Here is a 14,106-nt window from a genome sequence, read left to right as displayed (position 1 = left end):
AATCTATAAACAAGAGGTTGATTAAAATAAGTCGTTGGGGCTTGTAAACTCAAGAAATTCCTTGGACAAGAAAAAAATTTGTGTTACGAGTCTCATTTACATAAATATATACTTAGTAACTCATACCTTATCCAATAAAGGCTAACTATATCTTACTATAGCTAGAACCATTTTCGTATTTTCTAACAAAGCTACTAAAGTACTCAAGAAATTCTTTGACCCGAGTAGGTGTTTTACTAGTAATGCTTATATACCTCGATCAAGTAAGAACTTCTAGGGTTTTTTTTTTTTTTTTTTCGATAAAATGCACTCTTGTAAGTATTGAAAAATATAAAATATTTCATTACAAAAAAGAAATAAAAAATTACAACGCAAATGTGCAAATTTAGTATCCGATGGCAATGTAAGGCGAAGAGGAAGAAGATGGAGAAGGAGAAGGCCACAATTGTGCACTCTTGACCTTTGAAATACTTGAAAGAACGCTCAATGGAGTTACGTCTCCAATCACAGTCACCTTCTTCGATTCCAAGTCTATGTGGAACGATTTCACTCCTGCAGTGACACCAAAATGTTTAGCTGAATACTTTTGTTTTTCTTTCAAAATTATCAAAACTCGGTTAAGAATTATGTTTTTTTTTCGAGTAATAATAATATACACAAAACAATCAAAAGAAAACTTGTTTGAATGAATAGGATTTTGTTTGGGTTTTAGGTCATGATATTTATTTGAAGTTAAGGATGCTTTGTTTATTTGGTGTAGAATACTTTTGATTATTGGTTATTATAAGATGTACATAAATTTAAGAATATTTTTTAATTATTTATTAATTTATATTGAAATTTTAATGTTAATAAAAACTGTAATTTCATATATAAATATCTCAAAAGTGTTTTTTATTGATACTGAAAATAAAAATAAAAATTGAAACAGATTGTAAAAATTGGTGTGACGTGTGAGAAACGATCTTTATCAATGTCCCATTAAATATGCAAAAGGAATTATTAAATCATGATATATAGATCAAAATCACGCTTTATGGTATACATTAAATAATTTTAGATTTGAACTACGTATTTTTAGTTGAAAAATATTATTTACGATTAACTAATTTTTACGTTTTAATACATAATTCATATATATTGGAGGAAAAACATTACCTTCCATTCTAGAAATATGTTTTCGTACTTTTCCTTCACAACCTTTGCAATGAATCGACACCCTGAGCTCCACAACCTGCAAAAATAAGTAGTTATTATAAAATATTATTTAAAAACAAAATCTTTTTTAAATAAAGAAAATATTTATTCCTCGATATAGTAACTTATCGATAGTATTTAACCATGAGATTCGAACAACCGAATCTTTGAGTTTGAGAAAGTACGGACAATATTAATCTGTCATTCATCTTTTTATATTATAAACTATATTTCAAATTTATTAATATATTCAATAAAATACCTAGAATCATAAATCAAAAGTGTTCAATAAGAATTTGAGCTTTATTAATTAATGCTTTTAATCATCAAATAATCCAAATCTTTTTTTTTAACACACTAATCTATCTCTTGTATTGTGCAAACCATAATTTTAATCTATTTAAGATATTTTCTAATTTTCATTTAAAATATGAAATGCATACGACATGTTATATTTTCTAATTTATAAAAATTGATTTTGAGTTGAATTGAATTGACCCTTAATTTACTCATGTTAATGTTACCAATCCGTTTGACCATTAAAAGACCAAAAAAGATTGGGTTTATCTGAATTCAAAAATTAATAAAAACAAATTCTGGATTATTAAATCATTTAAATAATTAAATAATCAACAACAAAATCCACTTTTATTCTGAACAGCTATTCACACACCTGATCACGGGAACGGGATCTCGAAAGTTTCGAACCAAGAGATTCCACCGGAGCATCCAATCGATTTGACGTCGACGACGATCTTGATTTTATCAACGCCGGCGATTCAGTTCCACGAGACTTTCCCGACGACAAAGACTTCTTGATCGGTGAATGATCATGGTAACCCGGCCAAACTTGTTCACTAACCACCAGTGCGCCGGCGTTGCAAACACCATCGGAATCCTGCAAGTCCGCCACAAAAATGGGGTTGTTCAGAAGATATCTAGACGACGAACCTCGCCCAGAATTTCTATCATTCAAATCAGCACTGCTTTTCCTTCTCGCCACCAACGCACGATCACTCTCATCGCCATTTCGACTACCAACACCACTTTTCGTTGTGGCGGCGGCGGTGGTGGCGGTGGAGGTGGAGGTGCTCTTTTTGTTTTTCTGGAGGTAAGCAGCGTAAGGCTTGGGATCAATATGTTGTTGAGACGTACAAGGAATTGCAGGTGTTTTGAATTTGGGTTTATCGCCAAAATCAAACTGGTAATGGTTGTTGTAGTAGCTATGGTGGCGGTGGTTTATGGGTCTTGGGGTGGAGGAACCGCCGCTGCCGCGGCGGACCATGGCATGCTGATTCATGGTGGTGCATATGGCGGTGGAGGCCGGTGATGCGCAAAAGAGTTCTGCCGTTTTGATTTTCATTCTTTTTGGCGTTTAGAGGAAAATGGATTTGTTTGTGTGAGAATGAAGGGTGTCGTTGATGAGTGTTATAAAGTGGGGGAAAAATAAAAAAAAAAGAAATAATATTTAACTAAAAAAATAAGGAAAAATAAAGCTATAAAAATAGTAATAAGGGATGATAAAAGGACGCCTCATGAGTAGCCATGATGATATATTTCCATGGTCGAAAAAAATAAACGAAATAAAATGTAGTTTTTTCTATTTTTAGACTCCAAATTTGTTATTTTAGGGGTCGTTTAACCATTTGATTTGAAATTAATTCGTAATCAAACTCTAAATTATGGAATCGAAGTTTACATGAATTTTTAAGATTAAAAAAAGGAAACCAGACAACCGAAAATTGAGTTTAAAGAGGGTAAAGAATCGAAAACCCATGCAAATTTATTTTTTGGCTATCTTTTCATTTAAAAGAAAAAATCTTCAATGATTGATCTTTTGTAAAACATTTTTTGTTTCTTTTATATCATATATTCAAAAAATTTATCAAAAAAAAAAAATGCTCCGCTTGTTATTATGTGTCTTTAGATAAATAAACTAGGATTGAGACCCGTATATTATACGGATTGATTTAAAAAATAATTAAACTTAAAGTATAAAAATAAAATATTTTTTAATATACAACTTTAAAATAAGAAAGAAAAGAAACGCATTTATTACAATTTAATATCATATATATGATTTTTAATACTTTACATATATATAAGTACATGACTTTAATTAAAAATTAAAACAAACAAAAAATTGATAAATGGATAATATTTATTTCAAAATTATCACAAAATGACAAGTATCAAAACTCATGAGAGATTGACAAGTGGCAAAAAAAAACCTTCATTTATTAAAGATGATTTATCCTTTTAATTTTTGTTCCTACCAATCCTCCTATCTTTTTAAATGTTTTTTAAATGATATCATCTTTAATATTAATATATTAAAATATCATTAGATTTTATTAAATAAATATTAAATATTACATATATCATTATTTAATCAGGTGGGAAGATTTATAGGAACAAAAATAAAAAAATATTTAATTTTTCGTGTCTTTATGATTAATGACACCATTTGAAAACTAGAGATTACAATTCATGACATCAAGGTAAAAATACAATATAAAATGAAATTAACATTCAAATTTGTTTTTATGTTTTGTTGATGTTAAATGTAACAAAATTGATATTGTGTTATGTCGTATTAATATTCAAAATTCAATACAAAATTAACAAGATATTAATATGTATTTGTCATGTTTTGTAAAATTAGATTTGTATTAAATAAACTAAATGTTTTGAATTTGTTTTTATCTTTTTTGTGTTTATCGTGTTGGTCATTTATATCTTGTTTAATTAGATCATTTTCATATTAGTAAAACAAAACACAACATTGTGTCATGTTGTGTCTATGTTATATAAAAAATGGTAAACTGCACCATCTGTGAAACCAACAAGGAGCATCAATCGTGGAACATTAATAATATTTTAGGTGTACAAGAGTTTGTACCATTGACCTCTTGTGTCGAATTAAATTCATCGACCACTAGGCTTTAATCACGGAGGTTTGTTTATGTTATATAAAATTTATCGTGACATGTCAACTAAAACCACAAAATTACTATCTTATTTGACACCTCTATTTAAACCAATCAAATATTTTTTATCTTTAATTTTGCAAAATGTACCTATTATTAAGTTGTTGCTATATGTATCACATTTCTTTATATATTCTACTCACATTATATTTTTGTTTATGATGTATTTTATTTTTACTTTCACAAACCCCTTTAATTATTATTATTATTATTATTATTATTATTATTATTATTAGAGTAAATTACATGAATGGTCCTTATGGTTTGGGATAATTGCATGTTTGGTCCCTAAATTGTTTTTCTAACTTGGATGGTCCGTAAGATGTATTTTTATTGTGCGTTTGGTCTTTACTAGATCTAAAAAGACTATATTGCTCTTTTTATTGTTTATCTTATTAAATAAAAAAATGTTTAATGAATAGGTTATGTCCCACCCGTTCCCCTTACTTTCTTTTTCTTGCACAACTGAATATGGTAAACTCATTCCTCATCATCGATGTTTTCCTTTCTCATCCTCAACCATCCACCTACTTCTCTATAGACTTGTAACTTATCCCTCATTCTTTCTTTACCATCGAGTTGCATCGGCGTCCTCCCCTCTCCATTACCTACCTTTTCATACCCGATGGAACCCCGACCCCTAAATTATCCTTTTGTAACCTAAATATCATTGAAAGACTTTTACTCACGATGACGAACACGCCAATCAGTTGCTGCCTGCCCCACATATCGTCTCCACTCTTTCGGTCATACATGACACACAAAGCACCTTTGTTTCTGATTTGTTGTGTGACTGTCTCACATGTAATTGATGTTTTATATTGTCGTTGGTATCCATCATCAAACAATCACCACCAGCCTCCATCATCAAAATGACCATCACCGACCTCCAATATCAATTCGATCGTCATTAGACTCAGCTAAGATATATTTCAGTTGCTCTGTATAAACTCTTTGTCTAGTTTTAAGTCTTGTTGCATAAATATGTGACACTGAGTGTTTGGTTTCAAGTTTGTGAGTGTGATTTCAAGTGTATCTACATAAATCGAATATCAGTTTCAATTCTTGCTCCTTGTATGATTTGTGTTTTAATTTTGATCTAAGGATTTCATTATTGATTTATGTTTCAATGTTTAAATATGATATCTTATTTCAAGTCTTCATGATAAATATGATACATGATGTCAATGCTTATTGATAAATCTAATTTTAGATGCAATAGTTTTAACTTTGGCGACACGGTGTTTAATGGTAGTGTAGGAGATGATAGATGGATTTCTAGGGAAGAGGGAAAGTCACATACATGAAACGAAAATGGAAAAAAGAATGAGGAAAAAGAGAAGGTGGGTAAGGATTAAGGGTTGAGGGTGTGTTTATTTAAGACGTGTGGATATTAGGGCAAGAAAAGGGGAGCGGTAAAGCAGGTTTCTGACGAAGGGAAAGGAGGAAGGAGTGGGTGGTGGTGATGTTAGATGAACTCGTCGATAGAATGAAGAAGATGATGTGAATGTGAAGATGATTGAGGGGTGGGAGTGGAATCATCTTTTTTGATAAATAGGTTTTAATAGATAAATAAGAAATACATAATAAAAAATTTTTAAAAAAACAAATAAGGGTAATTAGTCTTTTTAGGTATGGTAAGGACTAAACACGCAACAAAACTACATCTTAGGGACCGTTCGATTTAAGAAAAACATTTAGGGACCAAACGCAAAGATTACCCCAAACCATAGGGAACGCATAAAAGTACAACCATTTATCTACCAACATTTAAAAATACCCTTACATTTTGTTTATACAAAAAAAAAAAAAAAAAAAAAAAAAAAAAAAAAAAAAAACCTTTATATTTTTCAGTTACCATTCATATTAACCAAAATATCCAATTTTTTAAAGAAATTATCCATTATTTTGTGACATGACATTTATCTTTTATATTTATAGGTTAACATGAAAACAAAAATAAGTGACATTACCTCTTGTTTAAGGTAAAATGTGAGAAATTGATCATTTACTCAACGACCATTTACTCAAGCAAAAATAAGTGATCTTGCTTTTTTTTTTCTCATATCAACCTAAAAATGAACAAGATAAATATCATGTCACAAAATAACCAATAAATTATTTAAAAAACGGATATTTAGGTAAATCTAAAAGGTAATTGAAAATGTAAATGCTTTTCTGCTTATAAACAAAATATAAGAGTTTTTTTTTTTAATGTTGGTATATAAATGGTTGAGATCTTTCTGTATTTCCCTTATTATTATTTTTGGTATCGTTGTCGTTGACGTTGTCGTTGTAGTTTGTCTTAATTTGTATTTTATGTGATTTTTTCCTAATATCTTAGTCTTAATATTTCTATTTTCCACTAATTGCATATATTAATGTCTATTTTTTCCACTTGTATTATCCTCGTGGTGAAGATGAGAGTGAGGATGAGTGCGAGGGTAAGATGAGGCCAATTGATAAAGAATACCTCCTTAGTATTTACTTCACCAACGTAGGAATCCTTTAAGAATGCATTGGATAATTTAGTTAACTCATTAACAAAGAATTATGAAACAAAAAATGAACGTGACAAGAAAAAAAGGCTATTAAACTAAGATTATGCCTCTTTGTGAGCTTGAAAGTTCTGCAAGCATGTTTCATAGACAATTCCAATAACACCCATTAGTCTTATATGTACTTCAAACTCACATCAATAAAGTCTTCACTCTTGCACCATTATTGTATGTTAGGGATGGAAATGAAATATTTTACATTCCTAAAGAAAGTGGATGCCATGGAAATAGGTTTGACCAAAAGATCTCCATAGTCAAATTTGATCCCGTCTTCTTCTTGAATAGATTTGGCGTATTTTTCTCATTTGTTATTTCTGTTATCCAATATAACATTGGTACATGATTTTCCTTTAGTTTCGTTTACCTTTTCATACTAATAGATAAACGGTTTCTCCGCATTGTCTTGTATATCTTGGATTATTTCATTCATGTTGAATCTTACTATGTAGAAAACTTATAATGTCTAATCCTTGTGAAGTAAGGGTTCCAAGTCAAAATTTCCAGGTTTTCAACCCCTTAACAAATACAAACATATTTTCCTAATTTTAATCATCTTTGGGCGATAAAAATGTCTACCAACATTCCCTTTTTGCATACATATCCCAAAATTCACGATTCTCCATGCTAGTAAGGAAGTTTGTAACGTAAATTGTTGGCGAAATTTTGTGAACATCAGAAACATTGGACATGGCCTATCGATAGGCAAATCTATTGCAAATGCATGTCTTGATGTCCTTTATGCCTTTCTACATAACTGTATCCCCCTTTATGCTCCATTAATACCCGAAAGATACAAAAACAACGAAAAATAAACATTTAATGTTTTTGTGATTTCCATGAATATATGGCCCCTCCAATATTGTTCACTAATCAACTACTTGAATTACCATAAAAAGCGTACAAGCGATCTACAAAACTCAAATTAAATATTCTAAGAAAGTACAAACAAAATTAATAGTAGAATATTTGAACACGAAATGTGAAAACAAACCTTCAAAGCAATAACATTTACCAAAATGTTATACGCAGTGACGGAGCCAGAAATTTTGATATGAGATACAAACATTATCAATATATTTTATGTAGTTATCATATCCCGGATATTAAAAAACATGGTACAATATCTTAAGCTGGGGGTACAATAACATAAAATATGTTTACAAGTAAAAAATTTTATATACATAAAACAATTTTTTGGGGATGCTGTAGTACCCCTAACGTCCCATCTAGCTCCGCTACTGGCTATACGTTATTCATAAGGTCAAATCAAGCTATAATGTTTCCAGTTAATTACATTGTTAGTTTATGTAAAAGATGGAAGTAGTCCATTTGCGAAAAAAAAAATTGATAAGAATTATCCATGTGTTTCAAATAGATAATGACATAAATGGTCACTATGTGAGAAAAACAATTACAAAAATAGTCTATGGGTAATAAAATTACTAAAAGATCCATTTCTAAGACAAAATAATAGAAATTGTCCATATGTGAAAAATAAATGAAATTATAGAAATGATGGATGTATAAGAGAAAATTATAGGTCCAAACCTATAAAAATAGTATATTTGTAAGACAATTACAGAAATAGTCATTGTGCGTAAGACAAAAGTAAATAAATGATTCAGTTTAACAAAATTACAAAAATGGTCCCTCTCAACGCAACATACAACTTAAAACCGTGATTGTAACCATCATTAACATTATCATACATACTTATAAAGCTATCATTTTTTCTTGAATCTCATGCATTTGAAATCTCCATTTTTTTTCCTTTCACCACATTCATTTGAAACTCTCATGACTTTTCAATTTCTTTATAATAATAATTATAATTTGGAAATTAGTTTAAATAAATATCAAATCAAAAGTGTATTCATATATAAACTAAATTTCAATATTAAAAATAATCTTTAAATCTACTTATAAAATTATGTTTTCTAACTTTTAACATATTATACTTAATTTATTAGTTTGAATATATTGTTGAATGTAAACCATTATCATTTTAAAGGTATAATTTTTGAACAATTTGTATAAAATACTTAAATTATTAATTAAAATATAACATTATAGGCTCAACTTAAATATAAATTTTATTTAACTTAAACAACCCAAAGATTATTTTATAAATAATTAAAAGTGATAAAGTGTAGTGTTTTTCTAATAATGATTGTAAGTTGGTTAATAAGGTTAAATAAGTATCAAACCTAAAGTATAATAATAAATAGAATAGATTTCAATTTTAAAATAATAACTTTACTTCTATTTATAAAGTTATGTCTTTAAATTTTAACATATTATACTGAATTTATTAGATTTAAAATGTTGTTGTATGTAAACCATTATCAGTTTAAAGCTACAATTTTTAAACAGTTTGGACAAAATACTTAAATTGTTAATTTAAATATAACATTACAATGTCAACTTTAATATAAATTTCAATTCCACTAAAAAAACAAATAGTATTTTGTAAAAAGTTAAAAGTGATAAATTATAGTGATAAATGCAAAAACTAAATTGTAATATCAGTTTAACTAAAATATTTCCTAAATATATTTATATAATTGTTAAAAAATTTCAAATAAGTAGCTTAAAATAACTTATAATAACAATAGTTAAAAATAACTCTATATAAATTATTATATTATTACCTTTAAAATCAAAAAATAATGTTTGATGTTTTAAATACTTATAATGATAGAAATTAAAACATTAAACAAATATATTTAAAAAAAATAGTTAAAAATAACAACTATAAATAATATTAAACCATATATAATATTTAGTTTTATTGATGTGTAACTCGCAAGTAGAAGTCATTCAAACGAATGAGATTATGACGTTATAATAGATTTATATATTATCATATAATTCAAAATAGTAAATATATTATATCAAATTAATATACAAATTATTATATCAAATTTAACAACAACGTTAGTGTTATATTTTAAAAAATGTATATTTGTAAAGACTTCAACTGCATAGGTGTTTCTGTGCATTACAATGTCAACTCAAATATAAATTTAAGTTCCATTAAAAAAACTAAAGAATATTTTATAAATAGTTAAAAGTGATAAATTGTAATGATAAAAGCAAAAACTAAATTGTAATTTCAATTTAACTAAAACATTTCTTAAATATATTTTTATAATCATTAAAAGTTTCCAAATACGTAGCTTAAAATAACTTACAATAACAATAATTAAAAACAACTCTATATAAATGATTATATTGTTAGCTTTAAAATGAAAAAACAATGTTTGATGTTTTAAATAATTATAATGATAGAAATTAAAACATTAAGCAAATAAATTTTAAAAAATTAATTAACAATAAAAACAACTATAAATAACATCAAATCATATATTATATTTAATTTTATTCATGTGTAACTTGCGGGTAGAAGTTATTCAAACGATTGAGATTAACAAGTTATAATAAATGTATATATTATCATATAATTCAAAATAATCAATATATTATATCAATTTAGTATATACAAATTATTATATCAAATTTAACAACAATGTTATTGTTATATTTAATAAATCATATATATAAAGACTTCAACTATATATGTGTTTATGTGCAACGCGTGAGCATTCGCTTAGTATACTTATAAAGGAAACAGTTTTCCTTTCACCACATTCATTTGAAACTCCCATGTATTTTTCCTTTCACCACATTCATTTGAAACTCCCATGACTTTTCAATTTATTTCTAATAATAATTACAATTTGGTTAATTAGGTTAAATAAATATCAAAACTAAATTGTAATCATATATAAAGTAAATTTCAATATTAAAATAATATATTTACTTCTACTTATAAAGTTATATTTTTTTTAACTTTTAACACATTATACTTAATTTATTAGTTTTAATATATTGTTATACGTAAACTATTATCATTTTAAAGATACAATTTTGGAATAATTTGTTTAAAATACTTAAATTTTTAAATTGAATATAACATTAAATGGTCAACTTAAATATAATTTTTAGTTTAACTCAAACAACCTAAAGAATATTTTGTAAATAATCAAAAGTGATAAGTTATAGCGTCTTTCTAATAATGATTATAAGTTAGTTAATAAGGTTAAACAAATATCAAACCTAAAATGTAATCATAAATAAACTAAAATTTAATTTTAAAATAATATATTTACTTCTACTTATAAAGTTATGTGTTTAACTTCTAACATATTATACTTAATTTATTAGATTTAATATGTCGTTATATGTAAACCATTGTCAGTTTAAAACTACAACTTTTGAATAGTTTTGACAAAACACTTAAATTGTTAACTTAAATATGACATTACAATGTCAACTTAAATATAAATTTCAGTTCCCTTTAAAAACCAAAGAATATTTTGTAAATAGTTAAAATTGATAAATTGTAGTGATAAATGCAAAAAACTAAAATGTAATCTCGATTTAACTAAAATATTTCCTAAAGATATTTTTTATAATCGTTAAAAGTTTTTAAATAAGTAGCTTAAAATAACTTACAATAACAATAGTTAAAAATAACTTTATAATAAATGATTATATTGTTACCTTTAAAATTAAAAATTAATGTTTGATGTCTAAATAATTATAATGTTAGAAATTAAAAAATTAAACAAATAAATTTTAAAAAACTAATTAATAATTAAAACTATAAATAACATTAAATCATATATTATATTTATTTTATTCATGTGTAACCCGTGGGTAGAAGTTATTCAAACAATTGATATTATGAAGTTATAATAAATGTATATATTATCATATAATTCAAAATAATGAATATATTATATCAATTTAGTATAAAAATTATTATATCTAATTTAAAAACTATTGTTATATTTATAAAAAAAAAAAAAACTCATATATTTGTAAAGACTTTAACAGGTGTTTCTGCGCAACGCGCGGACATTCGCCTAGTTTTATAATATTTATTAATGTATGATAGATGTATTTTTGGATTGGTGGATTGAGAGGTTTTGTGTCTATAACAAATAGAAATATTCGAAAATTTCAATATAAAATCATAAACAAAATGGTTTACATTCTTCCTTTTAAAAGAAAATTAGAATAAATTTACAAATTTTGTAACATGTCTTGTTGATTTTTTTATTTTTGTTGTCCTTGCATATGAAGTAAAATAAAAGAAAAAAAATCAAGGGTTGATGACTTTATATAGGAATTGAGTGGCCCTTTTAGGCATAAATGGAGGTAAATTATTTGTTTGTATTCTTTTGAGATGATTTAGTTCGGGTGGCACCAGCTCCATTGACTATTTGACACCATTTCCCCAAAGCTTAAGGCTTTAAGTAGTCATAATTGCAATATCATTGTTAACCCTTTCATCACAAAAAGCCTACATGGGGGCAACTTCTATGGTAATTAGAGACTTAAACTTTCTTTTCTTGCATGTGCTTTCTTTTCTTTATGTTGCTTTATTTCTTATTTATTATTATTATTTACTATCTTACAATTTGTTATAGAAATTATTCAGTATTCAGATACGACCTTAATGTCCATTTGGTTATTAACAACACATATCCAAGAGTGGAATCCGTACTTCATTAGTTTTAGTTTATCTCTGAAAGCTTTTACTATGATATAATTTTTTTAGTTTATTTTTTTATTTTTTATTCAACACTAAAATACTTATATTAAAAGAGACGTTTAGAAGAGCTGTTATTATATATAAAAATGATTTAGAAGACAACAAAAGTCACTAAACACCCGCCGATTCTAATTACCTTATAGCAATTAATTATCACATTTTTAGTTTATTATTTATTAGTAAATCGTAACATAAATATGTTATAAGATTGGGGGATTGCCTTGGTAAACAATGTCCCCTCAACTAGGCATGTTGAGCTAAGACAGCCAATCGTCTCTCTCATTATTATTATTTTTTAATGTATCTGTTTCTGCCATAACGTTCAAAAAATTTACCAATTTTTTTTTTTTTACCTAAATAAATATCACAATTATCTTCATTTCCTATCACTTTCAAACCTTCAATATTCATGTTATTTCTCTCAAACATCAACATTCAACTTTGAAAATCACTTCCTCAAGCTCTCGAAACAATCAAAAAGCCCTAAACGCCCTACCCAACCTGATTTCGACAGTTCGACACATTTGATACCGTTCAAGAAACTCAATTACAAATCCAATCTCAAACCCAAACCTAACCCAATTTCCAATCGGATTTGCAAGCCGAAGGAAAAACCCAAACTATAACTTGGACCCAAGAGGAAGAGAGGGCGTTGACACGTGCACGATTAATGTTTTGGAGGACCCACAGGTTGGCAACGACCAAAGTGGGCCAACTTTTTATATGAAAGCTACAAAACATTTCCAGACCAAAATAACACAATGTAATTACCGAAAGAATGATCAATTCTACTCAAAATAGAAGAACACAAACAAAGCCTTAATGGAGTTTGACGTTTTTGTTTATGAACTTGAAACATGATTGGCCAAATGATGCAAATGATGCAATATCTTTAAACAAAACTCATGAAATTTACCTAAATGATTACAAGAAATCTTTTAAAATTTAAGAGTTTTGGAATTTTGTCGAGGAATAGAAGATGGAAGCACATAGAAACATTGGAATCTTTAGTGGGTGGTTCTAAGAGAACCAAAACATCTGAAAACATCCATAGCCAATTATCGGATACGCATGTCAAGTTAGACCTCAACGATGACGACCGAATAAGGATTCCCAGACTTAGTCGTCCGTGGGAAGAGAGCAACCAAAACAAAAGGGCTAATGTCTTATGTGTGATTTAAGTCGTATCGATTATATAAAGGCAGAGCTCGCAAGGTTAAATACCAATTTAAAAAATCACTTTTACGTTACAAAAGAAAAAGAAAAATCATGTAATATGAAACTCCTATTGCAAGATGTGTCTCACTATATCCAGAAAGAAACATGAATCGGCGTTAAAGCTTAGAGGCAAACCACGAAAAAAAAACATAAGGTGAGATTTTTATTTTTGTTATTATGTTTCCTACGTTTTAATTTCATATTATACTATGTAATTTTTTCAATTAATGAAATTTCTAATTTTATAAAAATTTAGTTGTTCAAATAACATAAAAATAATAATTGATGTGGCAATCTATAGCCGCCATACAACAATAATATAAGTGTTGCGACAAAAATGACATGAACAAAAAGAAACAAAAATTATATACGGCTCCATCCTAATTAAATAGGGATTTCGTTAAATTACTATATTAAATATTAATATTAATTATTTATATAAACAAACTATTAACATAAAGTAAGCACAATTTATAGACCGACAAAGACGTCGTGTTTCGTAAATAACATTTTTTGTGCA

The 14,106-nt window shown here is 27.1% G+C and overlaps 1 protein-coding gene across 1 annotated transcript; it reads right to left on the bottom strand.

Moving 5' to 3' along the window:
- Nucleotides 1-321: 321 nt before the first annotated feature.
- LOC145048161 (uncharacterized) lies at nt 322-2,611 on the bottom strand. The gene is made up of 3 exons (XM_078996592.1): nt 1,871-2,611; nt 1,159-1,234; nt 322-552 (listed from the first exon to the last, which is right to left on the bottom strand). Exons 1-3 carry the CDS (start codon nt 2,558-2,560, stop codon nt 386-388), a joined length of 933 nt encoding a protein of 310 aa, XP_078852718.1. The 5' UTR covers nt 2,561-2,611; the 3' UTR covers nt 322-385.
- Between the last annotated feature and the right edge of the window lie 11,495 nt (nt 2,612-14,106).

The sequence above is a fragment of the Lactuca saligna genome, chromosome 5 (assembly GCF_052625555.1).
Source record: "Lactuca saligna cultivar CGN05327 chromosome 5, ASM5262555v1, whole genome shotgun sequence".
Taxonomy (NCBI): Eukaryota; Viridiplantae; Streptophyta; class Magnoliopsida; order Asterales; family Asteraceae; genus Lactuca; species Lactuca saligna.
The sequence above is the reverse complement of the archived record's forward strand: the minus strand, read 5'-3'. Positions and strand labels throughout refer to the sequence as shown.

Excerpts from the sequence above, each read along its gene's own strand:
- LOC145048161 (XM_078996592.1), bottom strand. The coding sequence starts at position 2,560 with ATGAAAATCAAAACGGCAGAACTCTTTTGCGCATCACCGGCCTCCACC. Across the intron at positions 1,235-1,870 it reads GATCCCGTTCCCGTGATCAG|GTTGTGGAGCTCAGGGTGTC; the intron begins GTGTGTGAATAG and ends TTATTTTTGCAG. Across the intron at positions 553-1,158 it reads ACATATTTCTAGAATGGAAG|GAGTGAAATCGTTCCACATA; the intron begins GTAATGTTTTTC and ends GTGTCACTGCAG.